The 18,179-nt window shown below is 34.3% G+C and overlaps 1 protein-coding gene across 2 annotated transcripts; it reads left to right on the plus strand.

The window, feature by feature from the left end:
- Positions 1–7,255: 7,255 nt before the first annotated feature.
- Positions 7,256–17,618, plus strand: LOC124437009. Of its 2 annotated transcripts, XM_046987016.1 has the most exons (4): positions 7,256–7,417; positions 7,962–8,070; positions 8,791–8,970; positions 15,611–17,618. In XM_046987016.1, the coding sequence occupies exon 4, from the start codon at positions 15,684–15,686 to the stop codon at positions 16,818–16,820; it is 1,137 nt and encodes a 378-aa protein (XP_046842972.1). In that variant the 5' UTR covers positions 7,256–7,417; positions 7,962–8,070; positions 8,791–8,970; positions 15,611–15,683; the 3' UTR covers positions 16,821–17,618. The 2 variants fall into 2 exon arrangements, with proteins under 2 accessions (XP_046842972.1, XP_046842973.1); XM_046987017.1 differs by lacking the exon at positions 7,256–7,417 and having other exon boundaries at positions 7,914–8,070.
- The last annotated feature ends 561 nt before the right edge of the window (positions 17,619–18,179 follow it).

Below are 18,179 nucleotides of genomic sequence, written 5' to 3' on the forward strand. Positions count from 1 at the left end.
GCGTTGTTTTTTCTTATTCGTCAGTTGCACTTTTTCTCAATAGCATAATCGCATTTTTTAACATTTTTTTCACTGTTATAACGGACATCTGAATCCACTCTTATGTACACTTATTTGGGTCAGTATCGATTGCCGTTGTGTTTCGCCTTTTGAACAGGTCTTTACTTTATATTACGCTTTGTTTTGCTCTGGATGATTGGAAAAACTATCAAAATAGCTGTGCGTTTTATATTCAATATAGCTTCTAAACTTTGATATATTATATATCTGGGTTAAAGTTATTAGATATTTTATTATAAAAATTTGCATGAACTAGTATTCATATTGAAATGACCCTCTTGCTTTTGGTAATGGTTAGAAATATGTGACACGTCTGACGTTGATGAAAGCGAAACAGACTTCATTTCGTCTTACAGAGCGTCAGAGCACTAGATTAAGAAATATGTAACTTATCACATCAATTAGAATTCATCTTTGAAACAAACATTTTATTGGCTGCACTAAGAATCATAGCTCTGCTCCCTAAAGCAATTTCTTTTAAATTCTTTACTATGCTGTTATGGCCCACCTGCATTGTTGTCGCCTGCATGGCGCATTTAGCAGTTATTCATATAAAACGTGCTAATAGGCATTCTCAATGAATCAATTTGAAAATTAGAGTTTGGGTGGTCTTGGCGTTTAGTGAGTGAAGTGTTTGTCTTTGTGTCACTTAAAAATTTCGCGATTCACTGAATTCCAATTGCCGAGCTTATATTGAACGTCTTGGAAAAAAATTCCGCCCAGTTTTAGACGCTCAAACCAAATGAATTTGTACTTCACTTACTAGATAATTTAGTAAATTTTGAAATAAGTCTTAGTTTGCTGAATTTTTATACTTCTTTGACATGTTTAAATCTGTAAACCTATTTTGATTTACATTTCACTATTTAGCAAGTTAGGAAAAATAAACATCGTTATCATCACTTTGCATGAAGTATTTATTTGCATTCCAAGTGACAAGTGCTAGAAATTATGAATGCTGTCACAACGACAAAGTTTGGAAGGATGATATGACCGCGAAAACCTCATCAATTGAAAATCTGTATAACGAAATCTTAGAAACGTCTTTGGAGAATATTATGCGAACATCTGTTCAAAAAATTTGAAATCCGATCTCAAAGATCACAAAATTTGCAAATTAATAGTACCAAACGATTTAATTGGTTTATTTTGGTAAAACGTAAACAACTTTGCAGATTGGTTTGAATGATTTATGCCATTTTGCTAGAACCGAAAGTTGAAAAAGTTCATGGAGCAAAGGCTTAAGTCGGTTTAAACTTAAAATTTTGCTGATTTCGAATGAAATTTGAAAAATCTGTCTTTCATATCTTTAACAACAACCACGAAAACTATACCTTTCAAAAAAAGACGTAATTGTTGTTTATTCCTCAATTACTTTAGCCAAACTATGTTTTATCCTAAATCACATATCGATTGCCCTTTTATTCAGCACATGAAGTATCAAAACAGCTATGTATGCGTTTAATATTCAAAGTCCATATATTTATAGATTGCTTCAAAACTTTCATATATTACACATCTAAGTTAAAAATATTCGTGGTGTGATGGTAAAAATTTGCATGAATTAGCATTCATATGGAAATCACTTTCTTGCTTTCCTGGTAATTGGTAGAAATATTTGACACGTTGGCAAAGCGAAACGAAAAACTATAGCCTATTACATCAATTAGAACTTGTCTATGAAACGATTCTGATAATGCATGAAAAGCATTTTTAATTTTCATAATCCAATTTTTACCTTATTGTTTATAATAAAGTCCTTTTACTTTACTTTCCAAGAACCCGACGGTCCTCACTTTCGCTAATTTTTGGCACAATCAAAGACTTCAAAGGAATTCTCTTCTGTTAATTGCTTATTCTGTGGCCTTTTTTATAATTGCACTGCGTTGTTTTTTCTTATTCGTCAGTTGCACTTATTCTCACTAGCATAATCGCATTTTTTTACATAAATTGGCAAAACGTAAACAAATTTGCTGATTGGTCTGCATGATTTATGTCATTTTGTTAAAACCGAAAGTTTAACATAAGTGGAGTTGCATTTGATACGTGTCTCATTTCAAAGTGTTTTGCATCGTGTCAAGACGTGTTACTTTTGGATTAGCGAGTATCTCAAATAAAAACTATCCGAATAAACTCAAGGCGATGGATCGTTTTATTGCATTGACGATTTTGGCTTCCTGTGGTAAGTTGTTAGAACAGGTTGAAAGTCAAGGCGTAAAGTTAACTTAATTTGGTCTTTACTCCAACACAAGCAAGTAATGACTATTTTGTGAACTATGCCATGAACAAGGCATTTTTTGATAATATTTTTACATTTTGATATATCTTTTTCTGTATGTAAAGAGTTATAGTTGCGTTCTATCGTTCAAACGGTTTTAACAATCGCTGATGTTTTTGGTGCGCACTTATTGAAGAATATTAACATGAAACCAGCTAGACGGTTTTCAGTATCCAACAAAAACAATTTTGGCGATGCTTGTCTTGATTTTTGGTGATTTATTTGCTGCTCAAAAGGGAATATTTTTAGTTGACTATTTTGCAGTTGTGCCGTAAGGAAAGAAAATGTAATATCGCGGTGGGATTCAAACATGTGAAAAATTTACTCTAAGGGGTTCAGGAAACTTTCACTTTTACAGGGTGCGTAAGAGAAAGATCTTTACGAATCAACCTATTGTCATAATTTCAATGCACACCATGCAAAGCCTATGCAAGCGTAAAATTTTTGTCAGCTACGTGAATATGTTACATATCTTTGTCACAAACACAAATGCTTTTCTCATTCCTGGCAATTTAAGTATTCAGCATAAATTCTAGCTGCAAAATATGCACAATAAAACAACCGTGTGATGAGTACATAGAGATCAGGCATTGAAATTCAAAAATTTGCCGAATTCTTAAGCTCCTTTATGGTTTTTTTTACGAGCATGGCGGACAGTGAAAACACTCCTCTGTACATTCAACGTAAAATTGGGAAAAATATCGGGATCCCCATCAAATTGAAACTAAGTAAAGAAGGCATCGTGGCGTTAAAAATAATTTCGCCTCTCAGTGACTCACAAATCAAGTTTAGAATTTTTTAAAAATCATGTGATCATAGTTTTAGATGCTCAAACCAATATTCGCTGGTAAATGAAATACATTCTTATACAATGTCATGCGAAGCAATTTTAATCAATCTATTCTGCTTTTCAAAGTTTTCTGTGCTTCGACATAAAATAATTTTTGCCGTTCGACTGGCATTGTAACGCTTTTCGTGTTTTTTGTCTTTATTCTCAATAATTCCAGTGAAAACAATTTGTAAAATGCTTGCAAATGTCGAGCGAAATTCCGCCATGGCACTTATTCTGTTGTCAGTTGTCACATTAAAAATTACCTCATCTACTGATAATTTTCAATGTCCTGTAGGCGGCAAGACATTGAGAATTGTTTGTAGGTTCTTAGGCAATCACAATCGAGATTGGACCATCATTGTATAACAACCACAGATATTTTATATACGATATCAACTAATCAATATTTACCTCATATTTAATATAAACAAAAAAAAACAATTATACAACTCAATTTTACTGCCAAAAATTGTACTGATATACCATGACATACCAGTAGCTACTATGTTGAAAAAAATTAGGTGTAAGTTAAAACAAGCGTATTAGCTACGTCTTTCTATCCATGCAAACCAACTGTTATACTCAACTAAAGTGTTGTTTATTGTCTCAATAATCTCTTGTATTATCAGTGACTATATGGAAACAAATGCTAATTATTTTGGAAATATTACTTCTGATTGGTTATTCAAACAAAAACGTGATCTATAAGAGCCATTCAAAATAAAACATTTCAAAGGCAGGAAAATTACGTTATTGTAAACGAAGCAATTACAATGGCTGGTGTAAGTTTTAAGTAGAATTTTTTTGGTGACCAAGTCAACTGTTTACGGTTCGCAAAATGTCTCTGGACAAAAATATGAACACTACTAAAAATAAGTGCCTTGTACTATCTGCGCATGTGGTGGCCATAGGCGTACGGGTCGAGGGGGATGGGGAGCGATAGCCCTTTAAAATTTGGGAAGAGTCTATTTTTGGGAAAGCAAATGACTGAGGTTTGGAAGTCTGTTAGGATGGTGATTTCCCACTTCGTACAAAATATCTTGTATTCATTTTATTTTCACTGCTTTTACTTTATTTTCTAGTTTTAAAATGTTCAAAATATCCTTGGGATGAATGCCCCCAGACCATCCTAGAGAGTCTTTAAGCAACCCAACCACTTCGGAATCAGTTCCCACAGGCTTGAAAAAATGAGCTCATTCAACAAATTGATTTGAAAACAAAATCTGCATGTGATCATAAATAATTACTCTCAGCGATTCTTAGAAATGCGTTTGAAATTCAGGCAAGTCAGCTACCACTCCCCTTAGAAATTGAAGCTCTCGTACGACTATGATGGAAGCTAAGGTGGATATTGATAATTGCCGGCTTAAAAATCAGCAGAATAAATAAATTTCTTCATCATTTTCTTAATAAGAAACAGCATAGTTTCTGGCGCAACTCAAAAAAGAAGCACTCCTGAGTTTTGGAAAGACTTCAATTTTCATAATTTTTGAAAAACTCACTCGTGCATGTTTTCCCAATTGCACTCGAAATCATGCTATTACCTACACAAATTGATGTTTTTGAATATTCACGACACATGATGTCGCGTGTGTAATGCAACAAAATATCTATGCTTTTGAGGAGATTAGGCTTAAATACAGTGTTTTCGTAAAGCGTTTTCTTGATATGACGTCGGATATGAGCTCTCGCCCCATTTTTTTTTAATTTTGCTGTCAAGCAAATAATCACCGACTATGTTGGAGCTCAAGAAAACGAGCAAAGATCAAGTTTTGTAAATATAAAGTACTTTGCAAATAGGTTTTCAAAAATTTTGAACTATTTACATAGCCCAATTGCATAAACAAAATATAGACATTTTAAAACATCTACAGAACGTGATTTATTTGAGTTATTGCAGCTCTGTTTTTGATTTTCTCGTGCTTTCCTTTCACTTTTGATTTGAGAGGGACTGATTGAATCAATTCATTTTGGTAACGACATACTAAGTATGTCATACGACAAAAAATATTTCAGAGGTGGCGTTACATTTTGTTCTCTACTCTGTTTGATTCACTTTGGATATGTGTATAAATTCATAGATCTTTACAATGTCGTTTTAGGATATTTGGAAGGTGATATTCTAGCACATGAGAAATTATTGAATGGTCAATACGGTTACTTCACGCACTATTTAAACAGCAGATCACATAAAGTGAATTTGGTGGACAAAACAATAGTCGATTTTCGAAATTTTTCAAGTCGCGGCTGTATGGGCACTGGAAAAGCGGTATTCTCTAGTCTTACTCAGAGTGTTTTCTTAAACTGCTTGGGTAATAATAGAGCCAAAAAAACATTCGAAATCAACCCTTCGACTGATAAAGTAATCGATCCATTTTTCATCCCGGGGACCATCTACATTTCGCCTGATGACCGTCATCTCGTTTTGTTAGAGAACAAAGGCCAAAAAAGTTTTTTCACACGTAATTTATCTGTCTCGTCCAAAGCCCCGGCCCCGGGTTAAGCTTTCCATCCCTGGTGGTGTAGCAGATGTGGCTTTTTACACCAAGCGTGAAAAAATTGAAGAAAAATCTACTATAATCAAACCTCATTATGTTTATCATCATTATGCATTCTTGACGCTTCAAACCGTAAATAGAATGGCTGTAATTTATTTGAATTCTGCTCTCAATGACGGTGTTAGAGCTTTATCATATATCAATGATGTTGAGTTCGCAGGCGGAAATAGACAGCGAAAATTGTTCATAAGCGGAAAATGGATCATTTCAGTTGCTACGAAATCGAAAATGGTCGTCATTGTTAATGCTGAAACCCAAAGGTTCATTGGAAAATTCGAGACATTGATCATGGAGATGTCATTGTCTCTGGAGCTGGGACACGTGATCCTAAGTCATTCTTGGTAATGATTTGGCTTTCTCTTTTCTTGAACTTTTTCTTTTGAAATCTGAAATTTTTTTCCCAGTCACAATGTCATTTTTTTACATTTTTACACAGCTATTTTGTTGGCAAAGCACTGTATTCGGCTAACACATAATTTCTTATAATATGATGTTGCACAACACTTTTTCAATGTACATAATGATAATAATATTCATCTTTTTTACTAAGTTTTAGCATTTTCGTATTCAATATCGCTACATGTTTTTGAATTGAACATTCAAACTTGTTAAAGCGTTCGATCTTTACATCGAAATAAATTAAAAATATAGAAATAATCATAGACAGCATGCAGTTGTAACACCAAGAGGGTAAGAAAAGTTGTCAAGACTGTTTTTCAATAGTTGCTTTATTTAATATTTACGGGTTTATATCTCACTATGTTAAATTTTTAAGAAATAAAAGATGTTTACTGTGTCTGCACAGGCTTATGCAAGTCAAGGAGACCTTTTGGATAACTCGAGATTAGATCAGTGCAAGCCCGTGACCGAAGGTCGAGGGTTGCACATGCTCGAGAGTAGGTGCAACCCGAGGTCGAGGGTTGCACCAACTCGAGAGTTACAAAATGAGAATATATATTACAGTATTTTTTATCCGGGTAGATAATTGACGTGAAGTTTCACCAATATAGCGGGAATTACATCCCGCATATGAAAGTTGATAAACTACCTTAGATTTCAAAAGTTCAGGAAGCGGATCTTTAAATGAGAATAGAGATCTTATCTTGAAAGAAGAAAAATAATTTTCCATAGCAAAGTAGAGTTACCGATGACAAAAATCACTGCATTTTTATCATATTTCATCGTATTTTTTGCTTATCTATAAACTGATTTACTCTTAGTTCTGTTCATGCAGTTACATGTTGAAAATTCATGATTATTCTCGTATAAATCCACAATATATTTGCTCCTTATTTTCGAAAATTGGTCTCTTAGTAATGGCGGCGCTCCTTATTTTTTGTCTTCAACTTTTGTGCTAGGTGCTTGATTCAGTCTTATTTCCAGATCAGTGTTTTTGTCATGCTTTTGTGTTGGAGTTATCCATTGAGTTATCGCTTCAGTCTAGAGTTCATCACTGATCTGTCAACACCGTTGCCATAGGCAACATCACTCGCCTGATGAATAACCTCCAAAGCCCAATCTCCTCTCAAACTTAAGCGGCGGTTTATTTTGTTAACAGCCTAACAGCAAATATTTCTACTAGTGGCAGAAAAGTTACGAGGAATATCGCCGTTAAAGTTTCGAGTTTTATTTCAAATTAATTAAAGTCAACAAATGTACTTTCTAGCGCATAGAGCGCCATTGATGAAGGTGAGCTGTGTGATGTAGAGCATGCTTTTACATCAAATTCTTATAACAGACTGGAAAAGGAATTTCAAAGCTGCCAAGCCTTAGGAGAATCTGTTAAATGGATAAATTGAAGAAGTTTTTCTTGATGAAGAAAATGCTCTCAATGTAGTGTGTTCGGGGTAGAATTACGTTTTTACGAGTGCTCATACAAAAATAAGGTTGTGCTTTCAGCATTGTCCTATTATGAGTACTCATAGTCATGAGTCAAGAGAAGGGAAAGACAAAATATCAAAAGGCGCTTTGCATGTTAAATTTTTTTAATCAAAATTCCTCTTTATGGTTTATTTAATAATAGCTTTATGTCAATTCTAAATTTTCATTGCCAAGAACATATTTCATCACTGTCCTCTTTTTTAGTCATCTGTTTATGCTTTATCATGATGACCATAATAACCAGTAATTGCTGTTTATTTTTCAACTAGGCAGGCAACACCAGAAAATACTTTATTTTTGTAAGTGTGAAAAAGGTTTCGACAACATTAATAAGATACAATTGAAATTTTAGCCTTAAATTGGAGTTGGTGGAAACCTTACTTCCTTCAATGCTATGTCTTACTTCAAAATATGTTGACGCTCCTGAAGTATTGACAAAGTGCTTCTCTTTACCATTGTGGGTAAGTATGCATTTCAAAAACTGTGGAAAAAGAAATTACACAATTTACTTTTATTCATCCACTTTGTGTAGATGTGTTGAAAATGCCCAAGAGCTGTGTGATAGCTTCTTTATAAAACTTCTTAACAATTACCAGTTAGCTGCCTAAAATATAGAAAAACTTTTTGTTTTCTTAAACTATGACATTATGGTCCATTACAAAAGATTAAATAATTTTATTTTGTTATAGATTAGGAACATGGATTCAATTCTGTACAGTGTCTGATTTGATTAGTTTCAGTTTGTAACATGAATTAGTTTCATAAAGTATCATTTTCCTGTAAACTTTGATGCAGAAAATACTGTGTAAGTGTTGAAAGGACTTTTTAAAGGTCACATATGACAGCTGACAGACAGTGTAGGCTTGTATTTTTTTTGGTTTCAATGTTTCAATGGTGTATCATTAGCATTTGTTGAGAAGTTATTGCCTACTTCTAAAACAAAATGTCCAGGAAGAATTTGTGCCTTTGTGCCCATTTAGTTTGAAAGGATACAAAATTTACAATTGTGTATTTCTTGCAATTAGGTGAAAGTTAGCTTTCTTATACCACAAACCTGATAGAGACTTGAATTTGAATGACTGAATTTACCTAGTTAGCCATTAAGCACAATGTTTATCAAAAGTTGTTTTTAATGCTTTTATTCGACAAGCATTATTATTATTCATTTTATCATTTGACAGTCTAATGAAGCTGGTACACTCAGATTGAATCAACTGATGCTTGTTTTGGTCATGTGAGGAAAAAGACATCAGGGAAGGTCCAGTGCTTGCCAAGACATAAATTCCTCTATGTTCCACAATTAAGAAGAAGTTGACTCTTTTGTTGATAACTACATTTTAAGAGGAGAACAAGTTAAAACTGTAAGTACCGGGAAATGTGCTTGAATTTGAGAAATTGTCTCCACTCAAAATTGTTATTTTATGTATTCATATAAAAAAGCCAGCTATTGTTAGGGATTATCATGATTATCATGCTACCGGCAGGATTTTATTTTTGGAGGGGGGTGGAGGTGAACACTCCCAAAATGTTACTTACATATATTACATATTGTTTGCTACCACTGACATTTTTAAGTAACATATATAAAGACCTTACTATGGGAAATGTTGGGAGCAGTCCCCTCTATGCCCCCTATTGCAGGCACCTCTAATGATTATCATGATTGTCAGAATTGTCATGATTACAGTTGAGGATTGTCATGATTAGAACTTTGAATTATAGACCTCTCCCTGTTTCAAACTATGTAGTCACTAAATATGCTTTATGAAGAATGAAGGGTACATCTCTCCCTGTTTCAAACTATGTAGTCACTAAATATACTTTCATGGAGAGTGAAGCGTACACCTCTCCCTGTTTCAAACTATGTAGTCACTAACTATACTTTCATAGAGAGTGAAGCGTACACCTCTCCTGTTTCAAACTATGTTGTCACTAACTATACTTTCATGGAGAGTGAAGGGTACACCTCTCCCTGTTTCAAAGTATGTAGTCACTAACTATACTATCATGGAGAGTGAAGGGTACACCTCTCCCTGTTTCAAACTATGTAGTCACTAACTATACTATCATGGAGAGTGAAGGGTACACCTCTCCTGTTTCAAACTATTTAGTCAATAAATATACTTTCATGGAAGGTGAAGGGTACACCTCTCATTGTTTCAAACTATGTAGTCACTAACTATACTTTAATAGAGATTAAAGGGAACACCTCTCCCATTTTCAAACTATGTAGTCACTAACTATACTTTCATGGAGATTAAAGGGTACACCTCTCCCTGCTTCAAACTATGTAGTCACTAACTATGCTTTCATATAGAGTGAAGGGTACACCTCTCCCTGTTTCAAACTATGTAGTCACTAACTATACTATCATGGAGAGTGAAGGGTACACCTCTCCCTGTTTCAAACTATTTAGTCAATAAATATACTTTCATGGAAGGTGAAGGGTACACCTCTCATTGTTTCAAACTATGTTGTCACTAACTATACTTTAATAGAGATTAAAGGGTACACCTCTCCCTGTTTCAAACTATGTAGTCACTAACTATACTTTCATGGAGATTAAAGGGTACACCTCTCCCTGTTTCAAACTGTGTAGTCACTAACTATGCTTTCATATAGAGTGAAGGGTACACCTCTCCCTGTTTCAAACTATGTAGTCACTAAATATACTTTCATGGAGAGTGAAGGGTACACCTCTCCTGTTTCAAACTATGTAGTCACTAAATATACTTTCATGGAGGGTGAAGGGTACACCTCTCCCTGTTTCAAAGTATGTAGTCACTAACTATACTATCATGGAGAGTGAAGGGTACACCTCTCCCTGTTTCAAACTATGTAGTCACTAACTATACTTTCATGGAGAGTGAAGGGTACACCTCTCCCTGTTTCAAACTATTTAGTCAATAAATATACTTTCATGGAAGGTGAAGGGTACACCTCTCATTGTTTCGAACTATGTTGTCACTAACTATACTTTAATAGAGATTAAAGGGTACACCTCTCCCATTTTCAAACTATGTAGTCACTAACTATACTTTCATGGAGATTAAAGGGTACACCTCTCCCTGTTTCAAACTATGTAGTCACTAACTATGCTTTCATATTGAGTGAAGGGTACACCTCTCCTGTTTCAAACTATGTAGTCACTAACTATACTATCATGGAGAGTGAAGGGTACACCTCTCCCTGTTTCAAACTATTTAGTCAATAAATATACTTTCATGGAAGGTGAAGGGTACACCTCTCATTGTTTCAAACTATGTTGTCACTAACTATACTTTAATAGAGATTAAAGGGTACACCTCTCCCTGTTTCAAACTATGTAGTCACTAACTATACTTTCATGGAGATTAAAGGGTACACCTCTCCCTGTTTCAAACTATGTAGTCACTAACTATGCTTTCATATAGAGTGAAGGGTACACCTCTTTCTGTTTTAAACTATGTAGTCACTAAATATACTTTCATGGAGAGTGAAGGGTACACCTCTCCCTGTTTCAAACTATGTTGTCACTAACTATACTTTTATGGAGGGTGAAGGGTACACCTCTCCCTGTTTCAAACTATGTAGTCACTAACTATACTTTCATATAGAGTGAAGGGTACACCTCTCCCTGTTTTAAACTATGTAGTCACTAACTATACTTTTATGGCGGGTGAAGGGTACACCTCTCCCTGTTTCAAACTATTTAGTCACTAAATATACTTTCATGGAGAGTGAAGGGTACACCTCTCCCTGTTTCAAACTATGTTGTCACTAACTATACTTTTATGGAGGGTGAAGGGTACACCTCTCCCTGTTTCAAACTATGTTGTCACTAACTATACTTTCATGGAGGGTGAAGGGTACACCTCTCCCTGTTTCAAACTATGTGGTCACTAACTATACTTTCATAGAGAGTGAAGGGTACACCTCTCCTTGTTTCAAACTAAGTAGTCACTAACTATACTTTCATGGAGAGTGAAGGGTACACCTCTCCCTGTTTCAAATTATGTTGTCACTAACTATACTTTTATGGAGGGTGAAGGGTACACCTCTCCCTGTTTCAAACTATGTAGTCACTAACTATACTTTCATAGAGAGTGAAGGATACACCTCTCCCTGTTTCAAACTATGTAGTCACTAACTATACTTTCATGAAGAATTAAGAGTAAAGCTCTCCTTGTTCCAAAGTATCGAACTTGTAATATTGGGCAACATTAGACAAATAAAATTTTTTTAGAAATTTACCATCAAAAAGTGAGGACCTAAATAATGATTATTGAATGTGATATGAATACAGTCACGTGACATGCATTTGAAGCTTGAGTGTACTAGCAATAATAAAACGATTATTATTAATAATTGGTTCGTGTGACCTGAGCGTGAAAAAATGAAGCGAGAATAATATTTTGACGCTTTCTTGGCATTTTTACGGTGAAATTTTGTGAGAAGCAAAGCCATGCTATTCCGACTTACAGCCCGTTCGTTCTATTTGTTTTCTATGAGCATTAGCTGTAAACAATGAAGTTTTCGTACATGATTATCTCGATGTTTATTTAACTGTTGATATTGATGACAATAGTTCCAATATCATTTGAACTGTGTTCATCGATGCACTTAATTTTGTGGACTTTTCTTTGTTTGCCATGCTTGAGTACTACACATATACGCACTGCATATTTATATTTGAACGAATTTGTCTGATTGTTCTAACTTCTGCGATTAGTCAACGTAATATCTTATAGAAGATTTTGAACGCTTTCTCTAGTTGCAAAATGTGACGTTAAACAAATAATTTTCTACCTCTTAGAGTAAGTTTGACATTAGATTATTCAGAAATATATTCGGAAATGGCGTGCTATCGAAATGATTATAAAAGTGGATGTGATGAATCGAGATTTAAGACTGCTGTTGACGAAAACTTTCATTGTTCGATTTGCCTGAACGTTGTTAAAGATGCCAGAATGTGTCAACATAATCAACACATCTTTTGTCGTGAATGTATTGAAGAACATCTACGAGTTAATGCACAAAGATGTCCTCAATGTCAACATAACTTGCTACACTTCTTCCAGCACGTATTATAAATAACTTGGTTTCTATGTTTGAGATCAGTTGCGACTTCGCCGTTTGTGATTGTTCTGAGTTTATATATGTTAAATATCTTCAAATACATGTTGAATATTGTGGCTTCGCTCTAGTGTTGTGGTCAAGAGACAAACAAGACAAAATTAAACATGAAACTGAGTTATGTGAATACAGAGAGATTGCTTCTCACTACTTTGAAGAGATAAGAGAAATGTTTTAACGAAGTTTTGAGGACCAAGTGAAAATGCAGATGAATGAAGTAGAAATAAAATTAAGACAAGACATGGATAGAACATTTATTGATGTATGTTGTCAATTTGCCAGAGGTGCGCATTGAAATGACGCATTTTATGAAAAAAATGATAAAATCTAGGAAAGGGATGATAGAATTTAGGAAAGAAACAAATGATGTACTACAAAATATATCCCCAGTGACTAAAGAAATGAAAGCCATGATGTTTCAAATGTTGTAAAAGATTAATACAAATGAACGTATTCAAACACGGCCATCACCAATTGACTTGTACAATTGACAAGTACAATGATGATTTTTGTCTCAAATCTATTACGCCAATGCTTTGTAAAATCAAAGCGACAATAACTTAGGGATAGCAACCATAAAAACATATTCACATTTTCCTATAGTTGCTACGAACATTTTGCAACAAACAAGCGTGTTACTAAATTAACCGGGTAGAGCAAATAGCTATTGCCGACTAAATTTTCTATTGCAGATTTCCTTTTAATGCATACAAATTATTTGTACGGTCTCGTTTTTCTGATGACACTCTGTATATCGGCTACATTGTGCATAAGACACTTGTTTCTCAAAGTTCGAAGTACACAATAATAGTTGAAAACGTGCTCTCTAACATTTCAAAAAGTCATGTCAGGAAGAATGGTGTTATACAAAGCCATTATTGCAACATTCTAGTGGCTTGCATTTCAACAACTCACTCTTCAGGGGATTTTAATTAATGGATACGTATATAATTTATATAGTAAAGAATATGTTAAGATAACACTTATTGGTCCTAAAGACAACATGAACCAAGACATCTTATCGAACATCGTCACTTCTAACAAACTATACATCAGCGCCAGAAAAAGATGCAGGTGCTGCCCAAAGGAGAAATTTTTCATTATCTGTTAACTTAAAATGTCATTGCTCAACATCGCGTCAGTATTATTGTGATTAATAATTAAAAAGCATCAGTATCATTATCATCAATAATTGAACTGCGTAGGTTTCATTCTCTTTAATAATTGAACAGCGTCAGTATCATCATTTATAATTAAACAGCATCAGTATCATAATCATTTATAATTGAACAGCATCAGTATCATTATCATCAATAATTGAAAAGCGTCAGTATTATTATCATCAATAATCGAACAGCGTCGGTTTCATTATCATCAATAATTGAACAGTGTCAGTTCATTATCATTAATAATTAAACAGCGTCACTGTCATCATCAATAATTGAATAGCGTCAGTATTATTATCATCAATAATCGAACAGCGTCAGTTTCATTATCATCAATAATTGAACAACGTCAGTATAATTATCATTAATAATTCAACAGCGTCAGTATCATCATCAATAATTGAACAGCGTCAGTTTTATCATTAATAATTGAACAGCGTCAGTTTCATCATTAATAATTGAACAGCGTTAATGTCATTATCATCAATAATCGAAGAGCGTCGGTTTCATTATCATCAATAATTGAACAGCGTCAGTTTCATCATTAATAATTAAACAGCGTCATTATCATTATCAATTATTGAACAGCGTCAGTGTCATTATCATCAATAATCGAAGAGGGTCGGTTCATTATCATCAGTAATTGAACAGCATTAGTGTGATCATCAATCGAACAGCGTCAGTATCATCATTAATAATTTAGCAGCGTCACTATCATTATCAATAATTGAACAGCGTCAGTATCATCATTAATAATTAAGCAGCATCACTATCATTATCAATAATTGAACAGCGTCAGTGTTATTATCATGGATAATTAAACAGCGTCAGTATCATTATCAACAGTTGAACAGCGTCAGTTTCATTATCATTAATAATTAAACAGCATCACTATCATCAATAATTGAACAGCGTCAGTGTTATTATTATTAATAATTAAACAGCGTCAGTATCATTATCAACAATTGAACAGCGTCAGTTTCATTATCAATAATTAAACAGCATCACTATCATCAATAATTGAACAGCGTCAGTGTTATTATCATGGATAATTAAACAGCGTCAGTATCATTATCAACAATTGAACAGCGTCAGTTTCATTATCATTAATAATTAAACAGCATCACTATCATTATCAATAATTCAACAGCGTCAGTGTTATTATCATGGATAATTAAACAGCGTCAATATCATTATCAACAACTGAACAGCGTCAGTTTCATTATCATTAATAATTAAACAGCGTCAGCGTCACTGTCATTACCATCAATAATTGAACAGCATCAGTGTCATTATCATCAATAATTAAACAGCATCATTATCATTATCATTGATATTCAAATAGCGTCACTTTCATTAACAATAAAAATAAACAACGTCACTATATCATTATTAATAATTAAACAGCGTTACTTTATTCACATTAATAGTGAACAGCGTCACGATCGTTAACCTTAATAATTAAACAGCGTCAGCGTCACTTCATTCACATTAATAATGAACAGCGTCACGATCATTAACCTTAATAATTAAACAGCGTCAGCGTCACTTCATTCACATTAATAATGAACAGCGTCACGATCATTAACCTTAATTAAACAGCGTCACTATCATCATTAAAAATTTAAAAGCATCTGTTCAGTCGTCTATAAAATCCCCTTGGCTTGTGCTTTTACCCAGACCAATGTTGACTATGATATCATTTTTTCTACTTTCAAAGCTTTAGGTAAAGATATCAAAGCACTGTTCGAAAAGGAAAACAAGAGAGCAAAGCGTATCTTTCCGACAGAGGCATGAGTTTGAATCAGTCAGAGCCTGGAACTGGTGGAAGCACATCAATCACAGAGCTAAGTGCATTAATTAAGAGAAGTATCCCAAGCGAAATATTACTTCATTATGAAGAAGCAATCTCTACTTTCACCCCAACGCCAAGTTGTGAAATTAAAAAATTCAACATCCATATTGAATACAATATCATCGTGTTTGATATTGAAACAACCTCATTATATAGAGGTGCCGAGTTATGTCAACTTTCAGCTGTCGACAAAACAGGTCAAAATATGTTTTCAAAATACATTTTACCTGATGATGACATTGATTATGATGCTACCCTCGTTAATAAACTGTCAGTGCAAACAGTTGATGGAAGACGAACACTTTTTAAAGATGATGAGGCGTTGGAGTCACTTACCTGTCAAGAGGCTCTTTCGCTATTCGTGGAATACATCAAAGATTACATGATCACAAGCAAAGCTAGAACCAACAAAGACGTATGCACTGTTTTAATTGGCCACAATGCAAAGTTGTTTGACACACCAATGCTTCTTCGCAACAGTGACAATCATATCCATGCATCAATGCGAGCTTTGAAGATTATTTTTGGCGACAGTCTTCCTTTGTTCAGGCATTTAATTAAAATGAAGCATCCAGCATTGATTCAGTCGAACGGACAGAGTTGTTCTTCCAGCCTACCATCGATGTACGACACTTTGTTTGGTGAAACATATGCTGCACACGAGGGACCGGAAGATGTTAGAGCATTGCAGCGAATTTTATTTTCTTCACCGATCAAATTGACTGAACACGATATTATCGATAACTGTAAACTGATTTCGTTTGAAGATTCTTTAAAAAATACGCAATATTTGGACCATCGATACAATTTACTTCAAACAATGAAATATCAGTTGTACAGTGGTGATAACTTTTTTCAAGCGCCGATATCTTATAGCATGGCAAAAAAAAATGCTGGCAGTGGATTATCGTATTCTGACCTCCAAAATTTGTACACAAACCACGGTAGAGCTGGGCTGATTGCTGTATTATCAAAGCCGCCTACAACATCAAACAACAGAAAACCGAGAGTGACAAAAAACAAGAGAATTTTAGCCTCCATTCTGCATCATTTTGAACGATTAACGGTTAGTTAAGGTATCCCTGTTTTAAACGCTTAAACGTCACCTCTCCGTTTAAGGGTGATGTCATTATTTCTTGTCTTCACGACAAATAAGTAGACTTTACATGTTTGTAGATGTAGATCGTCCTGTTTAGTAGAGTCCTGAGAAGGACTGTTGATGTTGATGTTGACTGATGTTTCAACAACCTTAGCGGTAATCATCTTCAGAGTCAAATGAGGAGTAAACGTCAGGTTAGCCGTAGTTGTTATCTGGTTCTTACGTCATTGTATTGTGTGTACAGGAAATGTGTGGATGTCAATTGTGTATTGTTATTGTGGTTAGTGTAAAGTTTGATGTTTTTAGCACAGTATAGTGAATATACAGTAGAGCCACTCTATAGACATTTTTCGTGCCACGCTTATTTTATTACGCATGTGATTACTATAGTGGCAGCCAGTCAATTGCTTTTTTTGACCAATAGGAATGATGAAATGCCTAACGGCAGCCAGTAATCTAAGTAAATATACAGCAGCCAGTTGCACACGAAGTGGACCTACTGTGTATTCTTTATATTGTGGTTTTTAGTTGCTCGTTTGTTTGTATTGTGAATAAGTCGTTTGCAAGGTGCCGGTAGTTGCTATGAACTATTTGTTTTCATGAAAGTATACTTAGCACTTGATGAGAAGTCTGCACGGAAATACATCGTGCCTTGTAATTTAAAGATATCTTAATTTTGATTTTTAACAGTTATTCATAGAAATTTGTAGTTGTCATTCACCATGGAAAATACGCTACTCAAAGCAGTATCCAAGTAAAAGTTTCTTACCTCTACTAAGTCTTCGTTTTATATAGCTAAAAGACCTTAAAGCTTTTTTCATGATTCAATTTTTTCGCTGATTCATTATCACCAAACAATGCACATTTCACAATTTGTTTATGGAGCACTTATCTACCACTAATTAATTGAGAATTAAACATTTAAATGTAAACTCTACTTACTCTAGTTGTTACAATTACTAGTGGACTTCACCTGCCTTATTACTAAAGTGCAAGTTGCAACGTGTTTCAGCTATTCCCATATAATATTTTCAAAACTCACTTAAAACTACCCTGCACAGACACAACGAAAAATTCAGTTGCAATTTAAAACTGGTCATGGTTTCAAATTTGGTTCAACCAATCATTTTATTTATTTCTACTTTATCTTCATTAGACACTTTTTTATCAGAGGTGTATTGCAAATGGTCTCTCTAATACACCTAAGCACTACAGGGGCTCTTTCATATATATTACCACTGCTAAAACTTTACATAGCATTTTAAAATGCCCCTCTTCCTTCAATACACCCTTGATTCTTCTCCATCCTTTTTGCATCCGTTTCGTTTCTTCTAC

This window comes from Xenia sp. Carnegie-2017, unplaced genomic scaffold (genome assembly GCF_021976095.1).
Source record: "Xenia sp. Carnegie-2017 unplaced genomic scaffold, XeniaSp_v1 HiC_scaffold_16, whole genome shotgun sequence".
Classification (NCBI taxonomy): Eukaryota; Metazoa; Cnidaria; class Anthozoa; order Malacalcyonacea; family Xeniidae; genus Xenia; species Xenia sp. Carnegie-2017.

What these genes read in the sequence shown, in the direction of transcription:
- LOC124437009 (XM_046987016.1), top strand. Translation starts at nt 15,684, where the DNA reads ATGAGTTTGAATCAGTCAGAGCCTGGAACTGGTGGAAGCACATCAATC.